Raw genomic sequence first — 24,927 nt, forward strand, 5'->3', positions numbered from 1 at the left:
AGTTCTACACATAGCTGACTTGCTCTTCAGTTTTGTCACCTTCGTTTTCGGTGAGAAGTAGTGTATCTAGTAGAATGGCTGATGAAGACTGACTAGCTGAACTTCGGAGTCGCATAGGGCTCTGGTAAACAGGATTAATCCCATTTCGCATTCCATGTTTCATGAAAAACTTGGAGTTTTCTGTCACTGGATTCTGGAAGTAGATCTTGCTGGAGCATTTTCTAAGAGTTTGAGTTGATGTTGTGGCCTGGTAATTGCAAGTGATGTATCGTCCAAACGCATCTCGAAATGTCTTGTTGAAGAGGGTGTAGACCAAAGGATTCACCCCTGAGGAGACATAGCCTATCCACACAAATATCTCCAACAGCTTATTGAGAGTAGCCTGACTGCAAGAGTCACACAAAACTAATGTGATATTTGTGATAAAAAAGGGACTCCACATGAGCAAAAAGAGGAAAAAAACAATCCCCAGAACCTTTGAGGCCCTCTGTTCATTGGAAATGGTTTGCACCGATTTTTTTCCACCTGTAGACATCCTTCGTATAAGGATGTCATTGCTTGAGTGGGACAATGTTTTGTCCTTGCGAGAACCATCCAACATTGCCACCTTTTCAGGTGACGAGCAAGGTGTTTCTTCCCTCTGGAAAACTGTGGACACCGTCAACCATGTTAGACGTTGAGGTGGCTTGGTTTTGACCAAGTAAGCTTTCTTCTGTAAAGCACGGATGGTGAGAAAGTAGGTGACGATCATAACTGCCAGAGGCATGAAGAAGGCAGCCAGTGAGCCGAAGAGCATGAAGTTGCTGAAACGGTCCTTTGTCAGTGCACAGGTGATGTTGTTGAGGTTCCCCACATTGACCTCTATACCTTTAATAGGGATTGGAATGGCAATACCTAAAGAAGAAATAAGAAACTGAATGAGTTTTATGAGATAGGACTGTTAGATTTCATCCTTTTAGGATATTTTCAAACAACACCCTACTGGTTTGGGCATTCTAATTTCTGGTTCCCACTTGCAGAATCCGTCAAAGTATTTTTTTTTTAAAGGCTTGACAAATAGCACTTAAGTAAGTAAATAGGTTATAATTAAACAACAATATTGAGTAGTGGGAGTGAAAAAATTGGTGATTTTAGGATCATAATTAAAACTTTCCTAAAGCTATGTATATGATTGTAGTAGAAAAGATGCTCATTTATTTTTCATTACATATTTGAACACTTTGCTGGGTCAAAGAAAAGAAAATCAGCAAAGAAACTTCTATCTAAATATCCAGTTTAATGTAAAGAGAAAGCAGTGTGCATTATACATAGGGCTGCTGACTGTGAGGTCTGCAATTTGAACCCACCAAGAACTCCAGGGAAGAAAGGCTGTCTGCTTCCTTGAATATTGGTGGGCTTAGAAACCCCTTAGAGGGTCTCTGTGAGTCAGAAATGACTTGATACCAGTGAGTCTATTTTTTTTTTTAAGGTTTTAATTTCAAATACCTGTCCATGTTATTTTTTTACATTTGTGAATGTCCCCTAATCCTTTCGTTTTGACTTCTTAGAGAAACGGTAAGGAGTTCATTGATTATATCTATCTATCAATCTAGCCATATAAAAGTGCATGTTATTGAAAAACTTGAGAGCATGTGAATTACAAATTATATTTCAAGACTTGGAGTTCTTGTAATAAACCATTGCCATAGATTTCAACATAGAGTGAGCGACCCCTTGGGACAGAGTAGAATTGCTCCTTTGGGTGTCCAGGGCTGCAATTCTTTATAGGAGCAAAAGCTGTCCATTTCCCTTTCCTAGAGCCCCTCTACAGCGACGCCAATAGATCAGGAAACAATACATACCTCAGGCTGACTTTCTAATACTTCTCCATAAACTAGGTTTTCAAATCATAGCTTATTGGAAAAATAAGTTGCACAAGTTCAGCCAGAAACCTTTCCTTTTAAAATAGTAAATATTTGAAATAGTACTGAATTATGTGATCGTTAGAATTTGTGTCATGTTTTATGAACCCAAAAGGACCCTATTATTTGCACAGACAGCCCTTTTTGATAGCTAACAGACTCATTTTTCTCAAACCCTTTCTCATGAAGAGCCTCATTGCTTTTGCTGTAGCTCCAGAAACAGTACTGCTCACCAAATCCAGCCACTTCTGTTTGTTTGTTTTTATGTCAAGTTGTATTGGAACACAACCACACCCATTAGTGTGTTGTCTATGACTGCTTTTGCTTTACCACAGCAGAATTGAATTACTGTGCCTAAAATAATCAAAGAAGTGCAAAGCCCAAACTATGTATTATTGAACCTTTACAGAAAGGGTTTGCCAATTCCTGCTCGTCATCGTTACACTCAGGTTATCAGGCGACTGTTCATTCCTCCCTTGTGAAGTCTGTTTAGTCTGCTGCCCCACTCTCTTCTTCATCAAGGTTATCTACCAGCCTCTAACACACGTCCCCTCTTCCTCAGTGGGTTCAGTCTTCCTGTCTACTGGCTCCATCATCTTCATGACTCCATCCCTTGTTGATATTTCTTAGACTTTAGTTTTCTATTTCATGAACTTCTTAATTCTGATTATTAGCATTGTACTATTGCTGTTGAATCTGTTCTGACTCGTAGCAACTTTGTGTGCAGTAGAACTAAGCACTTCCCTGTCCTGCATTGTCCTCATAATTGCTGTTAGGTGTGAGCCCATTATTGCAACTACGGTGTCTGTCCCTCTCCTAGAAGGTCTTCCTTGTCAACTGTACCAAAAAGATGTCCTTCTCTAGGAACTGTCCTTCCTGAGAACATATCCAAAGTACCTGCCACACAGTCTTGCCACCCTTTCTGCTAAGGCGCATTGTGATTACATTTCTTCTTAAACAGATTGTTCATTCTTCTGACAGTCCACAGTATATACCTTATTCTTTGCCAGCATCATTGTCCAACTTTCACATGGCCAGGAAATGATTTAAATCACATTGGTGCACCTTATGCTTCAAAGTGACATCTTTGCTTTTGGACATTTGAGAGAAGTCTTTTGCAGAAAATTTGCCCTGCATAGTATGTCATTTGCTTTCTTAACTGCTGCTGTCATGGGCATGAATATGGATTTCTTTCAGTTAATTGGCCAGATAATCATCTTCCAAATTTCCTTGAATAGTTGATTGAGCAATTCCAGCATTGCATCAATTTGATGAAACATCTCAATTCCTGGGGCCTTGTTTCTCACCAATGCCTTCATTGTAACTTGGACTACTTCCTTCAATGCCAATGGTTTTTGACCATATGCTGCCTCCTGAAATGGTCAAACATTGACCAGTTCTTTTGGGTACAGTGGCTGTGTGTTCCTCCTACCTCCTTTTAAACCTTCCTGTGCCAATAAATATTTTGCCCATAGAATCCTTTCATATTAAAATTAAAGGCTTGAAGTTTTTTGATTCTTAGAACGTGAGAGATACAGAGCATGTTCTTTCTTTTTGGTTTTGAGGTCTTTTCATATTTCATTATAATACTGTACTTTGTTTTTTTTTTTCTCTAGCCACCCTTTGAACTCTTCTATTCAGGTCTATTTCTTCTGTTTGCTTTAACTGCCCTACATTCTGATTTTAGTCTTCTCTTGTCTTTTTAATGACCTTCCACTGATCTTTATATATGAGCGGATACCCCCAGAAAACTAGGAAAAAATTCTGCTGGATGAAGTTTTCTTGGTACACTTCTTGCTAGGCAAGAAGCATTGAGCAACTCGCTCTGAGTTAGTGCACAGAATGGCATCTCTTAGGAAGGTTCTCTGTCAAAGTGAATTTTTTCCTAAAAGCAGTTCCACTTGAACCTCGTTTTTGATGATGGCCGTTTTAAGAGAACAGCGTGCAGGTGTGAAATTTTGTTTCCTACTCAGGAAAAATAACGCAGAAATGTCTGATGTTGAACACAGTTCACGATAGCGCTTTAGGTTTATGAGTGGTGTTCTCAGTTAAATGTTGATTGATGACAAACCTCATTCTGGACGTCTATTAACTTCCCAAACGGAAGAAAATGTAAACAATTTGTGCACTTGTGCTCACAGACCAATGACAGGCCATTGAAGAGAGGGAGAGGTTATCTAGACTCTATTGGAGTTCGGTTCAGCAAATCTTAACAGATTTGGAAATGAGAAGGGTTGCTGTGGAATGTGTGCTTCCGGTTCTGACGGACCAGGAAAAAGAGCCGAGTGGAAGCAGCTCCAGAGCAACTCATCATTTTTCCCAAGGCCATCACTGGTGGCAAGACATGGCGCAGTTCTCACAGCCCTGGAAGCAAAGATCAATCAAGCCAGTGGAAGACTCCCTCCGCCAGTCACGTCGCCCAAAGTGAAATCAAAGATCAAGATGATGCTCGTTTGTTTGTTTGTTTGTTTTGATGTGAAAGAGATAATGCATTGGGGGGATAGTGCATTTGGAGTTGGTTCCACCAGGTAAGACTGTTAATCGAGCTTTCTAGTTAGAGGTTCTGAAAAGAGTGTGTAACTGTGACACAAAGGCCTGATTTGTGGCAGATGGGGGACTGGTTTTGCCACCACGTCAGTGCACCAGTTTTTGGCAAAAAACAGCATGTCTCTCTTGTCCCACATACTTTATTCACCTGACCTCGCTCCATGTAACTTCTGTTCATTTCCAAGAATGAAGAGGGACATGAAAGGACAGCAATTTGAGGGCATAGAAAAGGTGAAGAAAAAATGAGGGGGATGCTGTCAACCGTCCAGATGAGTTTGAAAAATGTTTCCAAGAATGGAATCGCCGCATTTGACAAATGTATTAAGTGTAATGGAGAGTACTTTGAAAGTGATAAGGTTCTTTTGTAAAAATATTTAAATACATAGCTTTGGGGGTAAATTCTGGGATTTTTTGTGTACCCTCATATTACCCTTGACATAACTCTTCAACTCATTTCATCTTTAGTCATTCGTGTTTGCTGCTGTGCCTGCTGTTTTCAGCCGCTCCTTCCTCCAAAGTGGCAGATGATTGCTTCCTTGTCTGTTCTTAGTCTGGAAGTGTCGCTGAAACCTGTGACCCTGCTGATATTTGAAATACCGGGGGCAGCTGTGAAATTCCAGCAACACACAAGCCACCACAGTTTGACAAAGTCTTGACAGACAAATGGTGGCCAAAGGAAGCCCCCGACAAAATAGATTGACACAGTGGCTACACCAGTGGGCTCAGGCATAGGAACAATTGTGAGGCTGGCACAGGACTTAGCCGTGTTTCCTTCTGTTGTGCAGAGGGGCTCCCTGGGTCAGAACTGACTTAGTCGTACCTAACAAGAATTAACACTGTTCATTTCATCAATTCTGTTCTTGAGATGTCTCTAAAGTTGGCTGGAATTGACTCAGAGTTGTCATTTTCTTCAGCTTCAACTTGAACTTACATATGAGCAATTGATGGTTTCTTCCACACTTGGTGCCTGGCCTTCTTGTAACTAATGATATTGAACTTCCCCATCTTCTCTTTCTACAAATATAATTTATTTGATTCCTGTGTATCCCATCTGGCAAGGTCCACATATAGTTTATGTTGTTGACAAAAAAGTTCATTTGCAGTGAGTAAGTCAGCTTTGAAAAATTGTACCCTGGGAACTCCAGAATCATTTCTGTCACCAAGATCATATTTTCTAATTACTATCCGTCCTCTTTGTTTCCAGCTTTCACATTCCAATTACCAGTAATTATCATTCCGGTTGTATGTTTGATCCATTTCAGACTGCAGGATTTAGTAAATATTTTCAGTTTTCTCGTCTTTGGAATTAGTGTTTGGTACATGGATTTGAATAATAGTTGTATTATTTGGTCTTCCTTATAGGCATATTAACATTATTCTTATCACTGACAGTGTTAGACTTCAGGATAAATCTTTTTTTTTTTTTTTACAGAACGCTTCACGAATTTGTATGTCATCCTTGCGCAGGGGCCATGCTAATCTTCTCTGTATCATTCCAATTTTAGTATATGTGCTGCCGAAGCGAGCACCAGGATAAATCTTAAAATATTCTTTTTAAATGATGAATATGAAGCCATTCTACTTCAGTTTTTCTTATCCCATAGTAAAACATATGCTGTCTGATTCCAAATGATCGGACCAGTTCATGTCAGTTCACGAGTGCCTACAATGTTGGTCTTTGTTCTTCCATTTCATTTCTGACTTCTAATTTTCCTAGTTTCACTTTGTACATTTTATATATTCCAATTATTAGTGGATTGTCGCAGCTGTTTCTTCTGCTCTGAGTCCTGAACACTTTACTCCGTCCGCATCATTAAAGTCACCTGTACTTAGTTAAGGAGGCAGCTCTTCCCCAGCCAGGCTTTGAGCATCTTTCAACCTGAGGGCTCGTCTTCCAAATCTGTATCAGACTGTGTTCCTATTCCTGAGGCTTTCCCTGGCCAATTTTGAGGTTTTTTAAGAAATAGATTACCAGATGGCATAATGGTTATTCCAGGTCAGCAGTTCGAAACCACCAGCAATTCCTTGAGAGAAAGACTAGGCTTTTAATACTCTGGTGAAGAGTTAGTCTCGTAAACCCACAGGGGCAGTTCTACCTTGTCCTGCAGGATCACTCTAAGTTGGAACCGAGTTGGTGGCAGTGAGTTTTGTTTTTCTCTCCTTCTGCCGGTGCTTTTCAGTCTGGAAGCTCCGCTGAAAGACTCTCTCCATCCTGAGTAGACTTCTCCTTAACCCTGCTTTCTTCTTCTGCCAGAGTAATAACTCTCCTTGCTTTTCCCAGCAAAGTTCTCAAAGGGGATTTGACCCTCATATTTCATTTCAGGGATATAAAAATTTATCTGTGTCATGCTCCTTTGCAGTGTTTTTCCTGCTAGGAGTGAAGTCATGCTTTTTCTTGCCCTGTCTTTAGCATCCATATCTAGATTTTTCTCCCCGTCGATTTTATTTTACTAGGAAGAATTGAATCAGCGTGTGAGACTAATGAGCACGGCAGTTGTTTTTCTAGTGTTATCTTAGAAAAGAGGTATAAGTTATTGCTTATGCTCCTTTTTTTTTTTTTTTTTGTGGGGGACCTGGGTTATACTTGATGCTAAGGAGCTCTATCATAGCATTTATTTTTGATTTTTAGTTGTAGGTATCAGGACATAAAAGCAGTTTAGAAGAAATGTGATTTCTTTTTATAAATCATTTCTGAACATCCGTTTAACATGTTTTCTTTGCATATCCCTTCCAACAAAACTTACTCAAATACTTAAGCAGGCAGTTTACTGTTTTCAGTTCGTATGATTATTGAACTGTAGGCGTCTACATTACATTTGTGATACCTACCTACAAAACAGGGGCGGAGGGCTTCAAAAAATTCATAGAAACATTTTCTGTGAGCTTTTAAAAACCCCACTGGTGGTGCTTTGGGGTAAGCATTGGACTGCTGACCACAAGGTTGGTGGTTCAAGGGAGAAAGATGATGCCGTCTGTTCCTGATCAAATTTAAAGTCTCTGAAACTAAACGGACACGAATCAGAATTGACTGGGTGACTGGGTTTTTGTTTGTATAGTCTTTTGATTTTCATTTTCCTCTTTTTCTGTTTCTCTTCTGAGATGTCATTTAAAGTATGTTTCATTTCTTCTAACTCTTAACTGTGGAATTCTCTACCTTAATGATCTCCTGTTGACAGTTATCAAAACTGCTTTCCTACATCCTAATATCAAAGCAGGCAGATGGCTCAGTAAGGACTGTGGACATTGCCTTCTTTGAGGTTGTAAAGTTTTCTACTCTCGTACTTTTTGATGACCCTGGCCTAAGAGCTATATGATAGATTTAATGACACAAGTATTGATCTTTAGGCATAGGTACCAGGACATAAAAGGAGTTTAGAAGAAATGTGATTTAAGGTATGTTTCATTTCTTGTAACTTTAATTATGGAATTTCATATGATATGTTGTCTACCACAGTAGACTACCTGGACCTTGGACAAAGTTTCATAGCATGGTAGACCTGGTGTTCTCCTGAGCCAGTAACTGCCAAGGCTGTCAGTGAGCGAGCACCCTGACAATTCCTCACATACCTATTGAGATCAGCCACACCACTGTGATCTTGATGAATGCTGTAGCCCGGGAGTTACATTGATTGGCCTGGATTGGCTTTTTAATGGCTACGTAGCGGTCCACAGAGATGGCACAGAGATGCATGATTGACGCAGTGGAGAAGAGAACGTCCAGAAATAGCCATGCCGGGCAGAGGCCGAGTGGGAGGGGCCACATGGGCTCTGAAAAGAACAAAAACATTTTCAGCTCCTTTTCCATTACTTTTATTTTTTATTTAATTTTATTCTTTTAAGCAAAAGGGAAGAAATTTATTGGAGCCCGTACGGGAAACCCTAGAGGAGCCCAGCATCCCCTTCTGCATAGGCATGCACACCCATGTCCCAGAGGGACTCTCTTGAGCCGAGTCCCAAAGCCCCAGGACTGGCTGGGGTGGGGATATTTTTGTAAAATTTTATGACTTCACCTTTACAAGGTATTAGGTTTGGGATAATGGGACAGTAATACTAAATAAAATATTTCTGTAGCTGATAACCTATTTAAAGGGTTAAATGTGCGTTTTACCAAAAAAAAGGTGCGTTTTACCATGCTCCCTCCTCATGGCTCTTTTTCTTTGTAAGCCAGTAGCAGTTTAGCATAATTTTTAGCCCATTTGACCTTCCTTTATGATAATTTCATTTGTCATCTTTTGAAAAGTTATACAATATTTGCAACATTGAAACTAAACTTTGCTATTCAAGTTAAACTTATTTTTAAATTGCTATTGTATAAAAATAAAAACACTTTGCCACTTTAGAGGAAGCAGTGTAATGTGGTAAAAGGAATGTTGGAAGAAAGAATATTGGAAGCCTGAGTGTTGGCCTCTTTTTAGCAATAATTAGTAACGTGATCTTTGTTGATAACAAACTTTCACTTGGACAAAAATCATACTTGATTTCAAATCTGCTGAAAAGAATGGCTGCAGATTTTCTTGGGAACAAAGACTTGTTACATTGCCACATCCCATCTTTCTCACCAAGCAACAGTGGTGCCATAAGCAATTCAGACGGTTTTTTAAAATCTCAATTAGACACCATTTTTATTTAATAACTTTTACAGAGTTCTTACTGAATAATATTTCTTACTAGGAATAATTTTGTTTGTTTTAAATTTAGGTTGGGGTATGATCCCAAATATTCTACAGGTTTCCAGTAAAAATCTATTTACAAAGGTGTCCATACACAAATACGCAATACACAAACACCCCATCCCCAGTGACATATTGCTTGTGTGTCCCATTGCGTGTTGGGCAAGATCGGCAGTTCTAAACCACCAGCCTTTCCTTGGGGGCTTTCTATTTCTGTAAGGCGTTAGTCTCTGAAACTCACAGGGGCAGTTCTACCCTGTCCTTAGAGGGTCGCTATGAGTCGCCATCAACTAAGTGGCAGTGAGAGAGTGAGAGATGATATATATATATATATATGTGCATTATGTGTTATACACACACCCACCATATTTGTGTTTGCATTATTGAAAGAAGAAAAATTCATTTCAGGGTTTCCCCTAGAATATTTCAGTAAGCATCTGTTTTATAACACACATACACACGAAAGTAGCAAAACAATTCTTTATGTATAGAAACAAATGTCTTGTATATGATTATTAGTCCCTGTTCCTGTTTAACACCAGGTTTACAAGACACATCATTTTGATGCATTTCAGGTTCCTCAATGAAAATTATACAAACCTTTTATGCACATTTATGCTGACTTATCCATTTAATAAGACAAAGATAGATCCGAATTCATTTTCTGTTAAGCGTTCTAATCTTGAAATTCTCTTGAGTGGTATACCTATCTCTACAGATGCGCTTCAATTTGATGCGAACATAAATTGAGTATTAATCCCAGTAAATTGGTTTCATTAATGAAAGCATTACTTCAGTAATAAATATAAACATATTCAAAAAGTTCTTAGAAGAAACCCTCAAATGTAAAGACAAACAACACACCAGATTATAATCCCTTACAATATGTTGAACCCAATATTCTCGAATGTTGTATGTTACATATTATATATTTTGTATAAATATAGTATCACATACTTTCATTTATGTTAAGTCTACACTTTTTAAAAAATTAAGTTTTTAAGAGAATGCAGCCTTGTTCGTGTATCAATTTGACACATGTACGTAGAGATAGTTACATAAGAAATGTCTGTAAACCTAGTGTTAATTTGTGTGTCCATTGACAAAAACTGCTTTTCTTCGTTGCTTTTTGCACGTGTACCTGACCTTGCCATATATAAAGTGAATGAAATGAAGGAAGGACCGTAATCTTAGGGTTGCTGATCCCAAACCAAGCCCAATGCCATTGAGGCCATTCTAACTAATAGCTACCCCATAGGACAGAGTAGAACTGTTCATTAGGGTTTCCAACACTGTAAATCTTTACAGGAGCAAAGAACTGCCGACTTTGCAGTTAGCCGCCCAAGGTTTAACTCACTGCAACAACAGGCTCCTTGGTATTCTTAATAGGAATATTAAAATATTTCTTTGGGACAAAAATCATGTCCATTAAAGTTTTGTTTAAAAAGATAAACAATTTGCTTGGCTGTGGTTCCATATTCAGTAGCTTTTAAATAAAAGCACCTATGTGGAAGGAGTCATTGATACTTCAAAGTCAGTAGTGTCAAACTGGCGGCTGTGGCCCCCAATGTAATTTTTTGTGGCCCACGATGCTCTGAAATAAAATGAAAATAGGAAAAAAAATGTTTTGAAGAAAATAGCGCTTAGGGGAGATGGAGGCAATACTGTACACACAATTCCCTCATTACATTTTATTTCAGAGCATCATGGGCCACAAAAAATTACCTCGGGGGCTGTATGTGACCCTCAGGCTTCCAGTTTGATACCCCTGTTCTAAGTAAATCACTAACCAACCTTTTCCTCCCTGTTGAGTTGGGGGTGGGAGTAAAGGTGAAGATGATACATTACAGCTTTGAACTGAAAGGGCCTTTAGAGGTCTTACCAGTTTTCCAGATGAGTGAAATTCAAGTATCATTTAAGCCTTTGAATATTGGGTGGGGGATTTTTTAAAATCAAAGCTTAAATGTTGAGAGTAGTCTTTGAAACTTTGTTGCTCAAACTAGTCTTCCAATTAGCAAGGATTGGCATCAATTGGGTACTTGTTAGGAATGCAGGCTCTCAGGCCCCAACCAGGCCTCCTCAGTCAGACTTAGGCTTAAAGAGATGCACGGGAGCATCTAGGCATGTTCCCCTTGCAAGTCTTAAAGGATGTACCGAGGTTTACTGAAGAGAGTTCTCTTTAATCACACCCTGAATGCCTTGGAGAAAGGCTCACAAGAGAGACCCCTTCAGATAAAGCCCGGACAGCAGAGAACCTGTGTGTAGAGAGAAGCTGATCCACGGGGTTTTCTTTCTCGGAGCCACAGCAGTCCGTTAGACTTTTGTGGGGAAAAGCCCTGAAAGGTCCCAGGCAGCAGTACATTCTGCCACCAACTCCATCGGAACAGAGTGAAAAGAACCTCCTAGGATTCAGGGATTTGCTTGTGAAAACTATGTGAAGTGGTGCTGCATTCTACACTTAACATTCTAGATTTCCAACTGGGGGAATAAAAAATACTCAAAGCCAGAGCTACAACTAGAGATTATGACCATAGTGTAAAGATTTAAAAATGCAAATAGTTACTATGTTGTATTTTAGGCATTCATTAAGTGCATGTGTACAAATCAGTTTTTTAAATTGTTTTCATTTAAATTCACTTATTTAGCTATTCTTATTAAGGGTTATACTTTTGAAGGTTATGGTGTGGAAAATTCTAGTCATAAATCTAGTAAACATAGCAGAAAGTTGCAGTAGAACTCTCATATAAAAAGTGCAAGTCTTTGGGATTAGACTGTGATCCCCATACTCCCACTTGCAGGTCAGGGGAAAACCTTGTTACTGCCGAAGTAATCCAGCTTGTGAAGTGGTGTTAGCCACACTTCCCAACAGAATGGCCTTATTTTATAAACCCCAATGGAGGAGGGGGTGGGGGTGGGGGCACAAAAAATAGAAATTACAATCGATGTAAATCAGAGTTCTATTCAGTCGGTGCCTTTGTATTTCTAACAGTAGAAATACTAAGATATGTAATACATAGTTTTCTTTAAGAAAGATCATGAGGCTGAGGTTAAGGGTTAAAAGAAATGAATCTTTCTGATTGGCCTTTATGATTCTCAGTTTCATGAAATGCTAGAAAATAGACTTATGAAATTAACATAAATGTAACAGACACATGTATTACATTACTAGAAATCTTTTACATAACACTTTTTTTTTAAAAAGTCTTGTCTAAGGTGAAAAGTTAGATATATTTTTTATTGGTCAAAGAACTTTCCTAGTCCAGATAATTTCATTCTGAACTATTAATTTGGTAGGCTCAAGGTAAAAACAGTGTTTGAATTTTTAGAATAATTGGGTAAGCTGATAGTGATATATTCAAATTTTTACCTATTTTATTGAGATTTTAAATTTATAATTAAGATTTGTTATATTATGCTCAGCTTGCTTCCTTAAGAATTTGAGACACAATTTAACTGGTGAAAAAAATGTAAGTAATTTAAAAAGAGGAGCTACAGATTGAAATAAAAAGGAAGAAATAAATGTATCTAAGAGTCAGTCTAGGGGAAATCATTTGTCAGGTACTTGAACTCAGTTATAGCTATTCTGGGATTCTTAGGTTTGATCTTTTTATAAAAGCTACGATAGAAGGGTGGAAGCATTTAGATTATATAGCATTTGTTTCACAAAAATTCTCTGAAAAATGAATCCCATTTTCTCTCTCCTTCCTTACCCCAAATTAAATGCAGGAATTTAATTTCAATAGGATTTATCTAATGACATTTCTGTAGGTGCCTACAGTATTAAGAATATTGAATACCATAGGAGCAAAATTAGCTGAATATTAGCACAATTGTGTTGTTTTTAACATGCTATAAACAATAATTTTAAGATGTGTGTATCAAGCATATATATAAGTGCTTTGAACTTGTTTCATACATAAGGAATGATAGAATTATTATTTCATTATATAAGTTTCTATTTGTCACCCATACAAGGTTGAATGTCTTCATAGGTGTGGGCCTGGGTCTGATTTCTTCCTTCAAGAAGTCAGGTAATCATCTCGAGAGTTCTTAAAAGTACTGGTTGAATACTGTTTCATATCATTTAAAATTAAATATAACAATTTAAACAGAAACATAAAATGAGTTCTATAGCTCTCTTGTTAAGTGGCGTTACTGAGAATGTGGTTGCTGAGTGCTGACTCCACAGTTTCCATCTGGAACAGCCGAGGAAAAGAGTTAAAGAGTGGAAACTCTGGAGTCAGTCTTTCTAGGTTCAGATCGTTTCTGCCACTTACTTTAATCTTGGGCAGATTATTTATCTCCTCTGTGCTCCCTCTAAAATTGGGGTAATACTAATACCTACTTCATAGAATTGCTTTAAAGATGAGATGCAATCATAAGTGGGAGGTTTTTAGAACACTATCTGGGTGACAGTACCATTGTTGGGTGATAGACGCTAGCCACTGGCTGCCCTCCCCTTTGTTCACGCCTGCTCAGAAACAGTAAACCGTATTATCATCGGTACAGAGCAGAATGCTTGTCTTTCTGCTTGCTGTAGCAAGAGTGCGGGCATCTGGTGGAGCATGAAGTGGTACCTTCAAGAGCAAAAGAACAAGGATATGAACATGTTTAACTCTCTAAAAGGCTTATTTTATGACAAATTTAATTAGAATTTAGATAGAGTTGAACAAGTTCTCATATAGTAATTGATTGTTCTACGTACCATGTTAAGAAGCCCTGGTGATGTGAATTAGGAGTTGGACCACTAACAACAAAATCAGTAGTTCAAACCTACCAGCTGCTCTGAAGAAGGAAGAGGAGGCTTTCTGCTGACACTAAGGATTTGCAGCTTCAGAAGCCCACAGGGCCAATTCAACTATATAGGGTCAAAGTATGAGTCAGAACTATTGAGCTTGGTTTGAGTTTGAAGGACCATGTGCCTCTCAGGTGTTACTGTTTATTTTATGGACCTGTATATTGTTTGGCTCAAAGGCGGTCTCCAAGAATACCATTTAGTTTCAGACCAGAAGAATATTTTAGGGACTTTCATAATCTTTGGGGTTCTTCTAGTCTGTGTCTTATCATTAAATCTCCTTTTTTGGTGAATTGTATACATTGCTTCCATTATTTCTGGGACCCAGTCAGTGTTGATAGCTGGATACCATCTAGTTCTGGTCTTTGAGTCACCTAGGTTTTTAAAAATCTTATATTGTAAAACCACGAGCCCTGTGCTGTGCCAGAATCATCATAATTTTTGTAAAATAAGAATTCATATAATACAAAACAAAACCCCTATTGTTGAGTCTATTCTGACCCTTTAAGGCAGGATAGAACTGGGTTTCCGAGACTTTAAATCTTTACAGGAACAGACAGCTTCAACTTCCCTCCTCAATCAACTGGTGAGTTTGAACTACTGATCTTCCATAATTTTTGCAAATAAAAGTTCATGTAGTATCGGGTGAACTATTATGGGTCAATGATTAAATAGAATACCCGGTAGCATAAAGGCACTCTGTGTTTCGCTTTAAAACTTTGTTATATTAATAAATGAAATTCTGTGTTATTTTCATTGCATTTCTTTTAATGTAACTAATGTTTTTTGCTGTCTTATCAAGTCAGCATGGAATCTTTCATTTGTGTAATGAGGCAATCTAAGAAAAACACCACTCCTGCTCTTTAAACCTATCAGAAGCTTTCATAATTTAAGGAGTCCTGCAAGGGCAGCAGTTTGAAACCACCAGCCTCTCTGTAGGCTTTTACTCCTGCAAAGAGTCACAGGCTCAGAAACCTCCTCGGTCGCTTCTGTGGGGTTGCTGTGAGTCGGACTCACTCGAGCCCGTGTTTGATGTTCAGTGTGGTGGCATAGTGTGTGGCACATTGAGCTGCTAACCCTTCATATTTATCCATGTGTGAAAGGCTGTCAAAGATCTTAGTACCTGTAGTCAGACCCATATTTATAATGCATGCAATTCCAATTTAAGATTGCAACTGATGAAGCTTTTAGAGGGCAGCATATACTGTCCTTTAAACTTTCTTATGAAATAATTTTTAAAACAATTAAATTCCCAGATTCGTTTGTTTAAAATATTCTAATAATCCCAACACTGTAGTTTAATGACTGATATTAAAAGTGTTTGGGGCTGTGAAAATTTTTATTTTGTAATTAAATATGAACAAATCTGTAAAATTATAAAATGCTATAGGCAAACGCCGACCCGCCTGCTCCGTGCCGGGCACAGGGTTAACAGGGACCCAGCCACCACTTGCCCTTCCCCCAGGGGCCACCAGGGCCTATGAGCCAAAGACCTGTCCCAACGCTGGGTCCTTCCACCTGCCCCACGATAAATGCCTCAGACTACCACCACCACCCCAAAATGCTATTGGAAAATATGAATATATAGGATATCATATAAATATCTAGGATATAAATGTCAAAACATACCATATATTTATATTAAAATATGTTGGATTTTCTGCTTTATTGCTAAAAAAAGATTTGTGGCACCAAAATTAAGATTCCTTGTTTCTTTAGCAAGTATTTAATATTTCATTGACTTGTGCATTCTAAAGTTAAAACCGACTTTCTACGTAACTTGTTCAGTCTCATTATGTAACATAACATTAACTAAGTTTTATGGTAGTAAAAGAAGAGTATTAAAGTTTGACAAGAGGGCTGTACACTTGAAGCTGTTGTGATGTATGGAGATAAAGTGCTTGAATTCTTAAATTACACACCTATATGATCTTTACCAAATGTGCATACATATTTCTACAGACTTCATTTCCTTTATTTCTTTTTAATTTGATTCAGAATTGACGTTGTCTTTTAGAGTAAGATCTCTTCTTTATTTGCATGGCCACAGTACATATCACTAGAAAGACAACAGTAGTGCATAGAGATTCTAAGTAAAGCAGTGGAACTTTACTCATTGTTGTTGGTCCTGTCACAGAATTTCCTGGCTTTCCTCTGACAAGTGCAAAATTCAAACCAGTCACCATCTGATTGCACTTAAGTTAGAGGACTGACTTTCGTTATCATTACTTAAAAAATTTATCATTTTAAGTTTGGTGTAACGGTTTGAATAGTAGTTTCTTTGTATCTTCTAGTAAGCATTCTAGTCGAGTAAGTTTTATTTCACTTGTAATTGTCTCTATTGCTACAAATTATTTTTCATAAGCACTTAATGACTTGAAAATTGTTTCTCAACCCTGGTTCTGAGTGTCTAAGGGCCCTCTTAATATTTGTATTTATTAAGATTCTGTTACTAGAGATGATTATGCATGAATCAGAAACTGTTTTAATATCATCTTTTTATTATACCTAAAATTCCAATGTCAAACGATGCATTTTTGTGTCTCAAATAAATCAACATTTTGTGCACTTATTAATTTAGAGGTCTGATTCCTCGTCCATACATCAGCAACACAGATGGTCAAACAGCATGCAAATTAAACAGATGGATCATCTCTCGGGACGCTCCGAGCCGTACCATTTCCTTCAGGAACTAACATAATTTTTTCTTCACATGACACATATGTAGGACTTGTATTCAAGTCTAAAAGTATATAAACTATAAAGAGATGTGACAAGACCTTTAGAACAGTTTCGGTTTAAAATAGGACTATTTCAGATACTTCATCTTTAATAATTAACCCAACCTATATCTGTCGCAGATAATGCCCTAGATAACTATTTTGTCAAGAAAAAAAGATAGCTATTGATACTGGTGAAAGGTTCAAATATAGATCTATATTTCACTATAATTATCATGGTTGACATTTTTTTACTGATTTTGTTCAGTGATTGATGAGAGTAAAATTATTTTCAAGAAATTATTTTTTATTCTTTTAAAGTTGATTATCAGTCATAGAAAATGATGAAAACTAAGGGACTGTTTACTTACTAAAGTTTTAAATCACCCAACTTTTATTTCAAGGAAAGTAGAGATTAAATGGGTGCCTAGTTCTTGTGATCCCGCGGTTTCATAGCAGGAACAAAGTGAAATACTTACCAAACATGATTGTCAAGAGAGCAATGGGCATCACGAACAGTCCAACCAGCAGGTCGGCCACCGCCAGGGACATTAGGAAGTAATTGGTGGCATACTGCAGCTTTTTCTCCAGTGAGACAGCCAGAATGACCAGGATGTTTCCGCCAATTGTGGGTACGATCACTGTGAGAATCAGAAGTGCTGCCCAGCGCAGTTTGCTTCCCTGATCCTCGGCAGTCTGTCGCATCCCTGCTGCTACTGGTTCTGTCTGGAATCCGGACTGGTTGGGAGAGATTAAATCCTCGAATGTACTCAGCAAAATGTGCTCAGGACTCATGCTTTGTTCAGACATTCTATAGGAGAAAGCCATGTGCTGTTTTTCTGTGATTTGATGGTATTCCAAACAATGGCCAGCATGGTCAGTGACTGGACTGGTCATCTGCTTTTTTAAGCCACTGTACCCGTGCCAAACACTCAAAGCACAAGTTGACTCCTTTCTTAAAAAAAGATTTCAAGTCCTCCCAAAGGAACGCGTGCATGCATCTGTCCATGTCTGCGGGTAGTGATGCAGTCTTGGGAAGGCTTAGTGAAAGAAATCAAAGGCTGTGAAAAATAGAAAATGTTTAGGTTTTTTTTTTAGTAGCAGTCATCATTTTAACTTGAATGCCAGAGATTTCCCCCTATAAAAACTTATTTTCAAAGAGCAATAAAGACACTTAAACTTAGCTATCCCCTCTCTAAAGGTCTTTTGTACATTTGTGACAAGTGCATTCAATTCCCACAACAAAAAAACCAAAAAACAACCCAGTGTGTTCCTAACTAATGTGCTTTGTTTAATGAAACCAGAAATGTTTTTCGGTGGCTATCATAAAAATGGAGGAGTTTCTTGACCCTTGAATGCATTTTTACCTTAGAAAATGTTCAGACAAGCCAAAGCATTAAAAAGCTTCCTTTCTCATGACAATCTGTATAGAACTTTTCATACACTCTAGCCTCTTGCCTAGAAACGTCCTGAAACAAAAACAAACCAAAAAACTTCCAGACAAGAATACTTTGTTTCATTTCATTGGCTCTTGTATGATCAAGTTTGTGTTCATACTTGTGTAGTTATAACTGTTGTTTTATAAATAATTTTAGAATTCCTTTAGTTTGCAAGAAGGAAAAAATACAAACTACTAGAAATCCGAATCATTGTTTTCAGCGAAGGAGGTTATTTCATCTTTTAGAATATGCTTCTTACCAGATATTGCCTAGATTTAGCCCTTTTTGCCAGATGACATCCATTTCTTTTCTCTGTTTTACTTAGTTACTTTTCTTAACCTTCCGAGTTCTGGGAAGGGAAAGAAGCTAAGAGGAAGGGTTAGCTATTTATTCATACTGTTTACAAATCTAATATTTAAAATGTCCCTCTTGGAATTAGTAAATTTTCATTTTGGTTCTTAAACTACTGAATAGAAATGAAATACTGTGCTAGCAAAATTCTTGGGGAAAACAAAAAACCTTAGGCAAACGGTTTGATAAATGCTTACCTTATTAGCCTGTTATCCCCCCGCGCGTCACCCTGTCTGTCCTGGAGACCTCTTGCTGCTGTGGCCGAGTCCTCCCATGGACTTACTCGGCGCTGCCAGGGCTGGGCTTGGAAGCAGTGAGCAGATGTGTGCTATAGCTGTAAGCGTGCCAAGAGTATTTCCTCCCTGATGTGCTCAGTTTGTAAGCCACCAGTAGTGTGTTCCTCCCCTGATGTGCTCAGTTTGTAAGCCACCAGTAGTGTGTTGAACGGCTTCATGACTCTTGAAGTTACAATCTTAAGCACGCTCTTTGATATATAGGGGGCTATAATAAAGCCTGTCTTTTTAGCTGGTTTATGTTTGGGATTAATTCTGAGCTCTTTTGCCATTTGAGAAAAATAAGAAATATTCTAGAGCTTGATTCTACCCTATTGGCCTTCCTAGTGATTTCTACGACAGTTCTGAACTCTAGCAATGAAAAAATGAGTCGTCTCTAGTTCTTTTACCTTTGCTGTGGAACACAATTAATTTGCTCAGTTTACATCCTTATATAGAAGAACACAGAAAGGTCTGAATACTGTGTGTGTGTGTCTGTGTGTGTGCTCATTTTAGCAGGAACTTTTTCATTGTTCTTTTAACAGATGACCTCTGAATTTGGGAGTTCTTTAGTTGTAGTTTTTGCCAAAAAATTGACTTTAAGGAATATATTATGGATGTAAAAACTGTGTATGTTTCTGCCTTAATTCAGACCATTGAGTATAAATCTTAGCAGCTGAACTAAGTTCTCTCTCAACTATAAGACTACCTTAATTTGTTTCAAATATATAATCTTTAATTTGCATTGAAAGTTATTGGAAAATATGTGGGGTTTCGTTTGTTTGCTTGGGGGTGTGTGTGTGTGTGTGTGTGTGTGTTTCCCTCATTTGTGTGGAATTTCTATAACCTCACTCTGGAGATGGTGCAGAGCAAGGCCCCAAGCTGTTTCAAAACTGTTCGTGCAAGCACTGTAGGAATGCGCACGGTCGCTCCAGACCCAGATGCACTGGAGGTTTGCAGAGCTTGCTTGTGTTTGAGATGAACTCGTTCGTCACTGAAGACCCCAAGTCCATTTCAGTTTTACTTTTACTTTTTTTTTTTAAAGCCACTCAGACCACTGTTCAGGTGTGTGGGCTAAGAAATCTGGAGAGATCTTTTTTTGTTTTGTTTTAAAGAAACATACTATATATTTACGTAGCCTGTTAAACCCTCCATATATGTTGTTCTTTTTCTCCTTCACCTCTTCCTTCCTTCCTCCCTCCTCCATAACCCATCCCTAAGCTCCCTGTTGTCACCTCTGCCCCGGCCGCCCTAGAGTTATCAAAGTCTTGTCTATTGGTGTATAAAACATGTTTCTTTTTCTTTGTTTTACCTTAGAACAATAATGTTAAATATTTGTCCTTGTAAGATTAACTGAATTTGCTAAGCATAGTGCTCTCCAGCTTTGTCCGTGTCTTGCAGTGTTTAACAGAGTTGTCATTGTTTTTTATTGGTGCATAATATTCCATGGTATGAATGTCCCAGAGCTTATTTATCCATTCCTCTGTCGTTGGAGGTTTTGGTTGTGTCCATGATTTTGTTGTTACGCATACGGCTGCAGTAAATGTAGGTGTGCGTATATCTGTTTATGTTGATTTCTTTAGGATATTTACTCAGTAGAGAAATGACTGGATCAAAAGGTACTTATAATTGTTTTGTGGGGTTTTTTTTGTTTCTTTGGGGGTTTTTTTGAGGAAGTGCCATACTGATTTCCATAATGGTCTGACAATTCTACAGACCCATTAGCGATGTACGAGGGTTCCTAGCTCTCAACATCCTCTTCAGCATTTATTATTATCCGTTTTATTAAATTTTGCTGAAAGTGTTAGTGTGAGATATCTCATTATTTTAATTTACATTTCTCTTATTGTTAATGAAAGAAAATATTTCTATATTTGGTTGTTTGGCCACCTAAATGTTGTTTTTGGTAAATTATCTATTCATGTCTGGTGCCCAGTTTTTATTGGGTTATTTGTATTTTTCATGTTAAGATGTTACCGTCCTACAGATTTGGGAGATTAGCCCTTTATTTGATGCATTGTGACTGGATATTTTTTCCCAGTCTGTGGGTTCTCTATTGAGTCTCCGGTTCTGTTCTACTGAACAGCTGAACTTTTTCTTTATTTTTTACCTAAGATTTTAGGCAGAATTTGCTGCCCTTTGTTCCCCCTTAAAAATCATGACTTAGGAAGAATACAATCCGTTGCATTTACTAAGAATTCTTGATAGAAAAATGACGTAGTTATCCAGGACAATTAAATCTATTTTAATGTGCCAGAATTTCTATTCTGGAATATGGAGATATTAACAAATAGATCTTTGTTCTGATCACAACTTGAGTTTTGTGCTTTGCAGGCAGGAAGGGGTCTATAAAACAAATAATGATTGATTTCAAAGTTCAATGAAAAGACGTGTGAAATAAGTCATCTTTGGTTTGTGGTTTTCTATCATTTCCTAAAATAGATTATAAAAATACCAATCTTATTTTAATGGCTTATCAATGCTAACTTTTTTGCCTATGTTCAATCACTTTTTTATTTAAAGAGTTATTTAAATTAATTCTTTTTAAAAATTAATTCTTGGATTGTTTTCTTTGCTTAATTGGCTTAATGGCTAAGGAAGCACAGCCAGCAGCAGCAGGGCCACAAGGTGCTGGGACAGCCGAGCACCGGAAGGGGTGCAATGGGGAATGGGGGTGAGTGCGTGGATGGGTGGCAGGTGAGTCTCTGAGTTGGCAAATAACTAACCCTTATGCAGGTCAGCTCAAAGACAGTCTGACGTCCCTACTTCATGTCTTTGAACACACAAGTACACGGTCTCGCCTGCTTCCCCCAACTGTCATGAAAATAACATTTATCCATGGAGGTCATCTAAGTAGTATAAAAGGATATCCAGTAATAAATTAACTTTAGGGACAATTTTAACAACCATGTTTGACTGTAAACCAGAAAGTAGAAAAGCATTTCGTAAATAACAATATCAGTTGAAAACAAAAAGGCAGAAATTAACATACTTGTAATAGGGTCTTGTAGCTGTCATCCTTCCACACTAATCATTGAGAGCTTGCTCATTCTGTATTCATCCATGTTTTAGATGACAGGAAAATGTGAAGTGCAGTGTTGTTTTTTGGGGGGGTTTTTTTGTTTTGTTTTAAAGACTTCCATACAAGATTATTTTTAAAGACGTGTGTAAACCTTTGATTCTTTGTGGGGGCACAGGACAGGCTATAATACCCAGGAGCTTCTATTTGTGTAAAATACTTCATTTCCCCAAAACTTCCAATAAGTTACTTAATTAGTCATATAGGCTTTGTTTTATCTAAGCTGCCTCTTAAGTTTATTGAATAGATTCTGGTTTTTGACAAACTAGCATTTTTTGCCGAATTCCTGAGTGGTGTGAACAGTTCGTGCACTCCGCTAAAACCCCAAATGTAGGAGGTTTGACTCCACTCAGAGCCACCCCAGGAGAAAGGTTGATTGATTGACTTCTGGAATGTCAGCCGTGGAAGACCCTACTTAGCTCTGTGACAGTGTCAACATGTGTCAGAGTAGGCTCATCGGCCACTGATAATCTTACAAATCTGGTAAGCTAGCTGAGATATCAACTGGGGATATTTTTTACCTCTCAATTATAATATCTATCAGATACTAGTTATTCTGTAAGAAATTTAAAATTATGCAGATTTTGCCCTTACATATTGATTTATTTGTGAAATACGAGGGGTTACCCCCCAAAATCTGGATGTGATGTGAGGAGGATAGTGCATTTAGAGTTCATTCCACCAGGTCAGACTGTTAATCAAGCTTTCTATTTAGAGGTTCTAAAAAGATTGTCACAGTGTGCAACAAGAAAGGGCCTGATTCATGGGAGACAAGGAACTGGTTTTGCCACCACCACAATGCACCGGGCTCATGCAGCCACCTCAGTGCGCCAGTTTTTGGCAAAACAGCATGTCTCTTGCCCCACTTACATTACTCCCCCGAGTTCACTCCATTCAGCTTCTTTTTGTTTCCACTGATCATCTATTCCAATTTTAACACTTCCACTGAGCTAGCCAGAGAATGAATAAGAAAAGATTGAATGAAAAGCTGAGAAATATTTGAGGTACGGGGGGGCGGGGGCGGGGAGGCTGTTGAAATAACCTAGTTTTAAATCTAACAAATTGGGATTTAATTATCCATAACTCGTTTGCATTTCATAAGATTGTGTACACAAAAGCTAAAAATGTTTATCTTCTTCATTGTTGTTTCTCTAGAGAATATGAAGAGGGTACCACCAAAAAGGGTTTTTTTTTCAAAGCTCTGTATTTAAATTTTTTACAAAACAACCTTATCACCTTCAAAGTACTCTCCATTACACTGAATACATTTGTCAAATCTGCGATTCCATTCCTGGAAAGTGTTCAAACTCATCTGTTTGGATGGCTAACAGCACCTCCCTCGTTTCTTCTTCACCTCTTCTACACACTTGGAATCCATGCCTTGTATTTACAGTCCCTCGACTAGACCGTCTTTCTCACAGCACGCTCAGGTTTCTCACTCATGACAAAGCCTTTCCTTAGTCCTCAAGTTACCATGATCTTTTTCCACCCCCGACCAGACTTCTTTAAGTAGCTATCTTTTCTTACCACCCACACAGTTTGTCATCCTTATAGTCAGGATTTTGTTCCCAGTATTCTGCTAAAAAAACTCTTGGAAAATCAGTGATTCACACTGTTGTTGATTTGGGAGAATGTCCAAATTGACTCAGCATTTATCCTTAAAACTTTGTCTACTCCTGGGTTTAGAGATGCCCTTTCTGGTTCTTTCTCTTATAGAATCTTTCCTAACCCTATTACATCCCTTAATATACAGATTCCCTCTGGGTCACCTCTCAGTTAACTTCATCTTCTTAATATTCTTCCCCTGTGCATTTTTATCAACTTGAGGAAGGACTTAAAACTCAATATCTAGCCAGTGACTATGAGTCTGTGGTTGATGAAATGGGACTTGCAGCCTACTCAAGGATAGAAGCCTCGCTTCGTTTATCTGTTAGTTTCTACCTCTCTTCTGTATGAAGAAGGGAGGGATATAGTGTTAGCTGGGCCTCTCCCTCCAAGAGGAAGTTGAAGACTAGGAACAAATGCATGTTTAGGACAAAAAGCAGAAACCATTGTGAAGCACATTAAACTGGACTGGGCTTTGGCGTTTGAAAGGGTCATATTGTGGTGGTCTTGGAGAACCAAACTCAGTTGATTTTGGGGGGTCACTTAATCACAAAGCACAGAAGGGGGGCCATGGGTAAAATCAGAGTTTGCCAGAGAGGTAAGACAGAATAAAGTGGGCAAGCTAAATAAGGTGGCATTACTGGTATTGTGGAGGTGTATTTATGCCATGCTGTAGTTCCCATAGCACCAAGGTAAATGTTCTCTCTCAGTACTGTAGAAAGGCAAAAGATTCTAGAAAAGAGAGTAAAGCAACTGTGTCAAGAACAAGAAAACAAGTTTTGTGGGTAAATGACAGTGTTTCCTGTATTACACTTGATGATCCTAAGGAACCAAATCCCTGCCAGATGGGGATGCTGAGCCTGCAAGGCTGGTGATCACTGGATTCAGCTCTTGGAGGTGGCCCTTCCTCATTCAAACACTTCCTTAAATGTCAGGCTAATTCAGCTTGATGAGAAACCAAGTATATATGTGTTCATAACCATAAAAATCAACGAAGAAGCAATAAAGTCTTCAATAAACCGCAACAAGTTGTTTGAAGACTTCTTCATTTGCTGATAAGGAATAAGCAAAAGCCATTGAAAATGCTATAATTCTTTGACTAAAATCCAAAATGATACACATATGGGAATCCTTGAGAAATTTATTTTCAAATGTTAGAGATTTCCGTTGGTGTAGAAATGCAATCTGTGATATTTGAGTCTTGTTCCTTAGTATGTGAACAAATTAATCTGGAAAATATACCAAGTTAGGAAATTAACTCTCGAGTTGTAAATCAGAGAGACTTGTTGAGATAGTTTATTGTGCCAGCCTGGCTGATAAACACAAGTGGGATTAACTGAAGGGCAGAGAGATAAATGGCTTGGTGAGCCTTGCCCTTCTTGTCTCTCGCTCTGTGATCATCGGACCAATGTGCGGCTGCCTTACTTGTCCTGTGCCTCAATTTAAAAGCTACACTACCTGTGGGACACCTAGCCTGTGGACTGTGTTGCTGTAAGTTGAGGTCCCTTTAAGACTTCTCTGGAGCTGGGGACTGGCGGTTGGTGACCT

At 38.3% G+C, this 24,927-nt stretch overlaps 2 protein-coding genes and 2 non-coding genes across 4 annotated transcripts in view; 1 reads left to right on the plus strand and 3 right to left on the minus strand.

The window, feature by feature from the left end:
* The window catches only part of PSMD1 (proteasome 26S subunit, non-ATPase 1), a 98,113-nt gene that overhangs the window by 33,299 nt on the left and 39,887 nt on the right, over window positions 1-24,927 (plus strand). The gene's annotated exons all lie outside the window — the stretch shown is intronic.
* HTR2B (5-hydroxytryptamine receptor 2B) lies at window positions 5-17,511 on the minus strand. Its single transcript, XM_004701671.2, has 3 exons — window positions 17,113-17,511; window positions 8,016-8,216; window positions 5-894 (listed from the first exon to the last, which is right to left on the minus strand). The coding sequence occupies exons 1-3, from the start codon at window positions 17,459-17,461 to the stop codon at window positions 5-7; spliced, it is 1,440 nt and encodes a 479-aa protein (XP_004701728.1). The 5' UTR covers window positions 17,462-17,511.
* LOC115872242 lies at window positions 5,871-5,977 on the minus strand. Its single transcript, XR_004047753.1, has one exon. It is a non-coding gene; the product is annotated as a U6 spliceosomal RNA (small nuclear RNA).
* LOC115872095 lies at window positions 19,521-19,655 on the minus strand. The gene has a single exon (XR_004047643.1). It is a non-coding gene; the product is annotated as a small nucleolar RNA SNORA9 (small nucleolar RNA).

This window comes from Echinops telfairi, unplaced genomic scaffold (genome assembly GCF_000313985.2).
Source record: "Echinops telfairi isolate 266 unplaced genomic scaffold, ASM31398v2 ScPeMD7_3;HRSCAF=10, whole genome shotgun sequence".
NCBI classification, from domain to species: Eukaryota; Metazoa; Chordata; class Mammalia; order Afrosoricida; family Tenrecidae; genus Echinops; species Echinops telfairi.

Coding starts and splice junctions, on each gene's coding strand:
- HTR2B (XM_004701671.2), bottom strand. CDS start 17,461: ATGGCTTTCTCCTATAGAATGTCTGAACAAAGCATGAGTCCTGAGCAC. Junction 8,217..17,112: donor TCTCTTGACAATCATGTTTG/GTAAGTATTTCA, acceptor TGTTCTTTTCAG/AGCCCATGTGGCCCCTCCCA. Junction 895..8,015: donor GGTGTGGCTGATCTCAATAG/GTATGTGAGGAA, acceptor TTTCTTCTTTAG/GTATTGCCATTCCAATCCCT.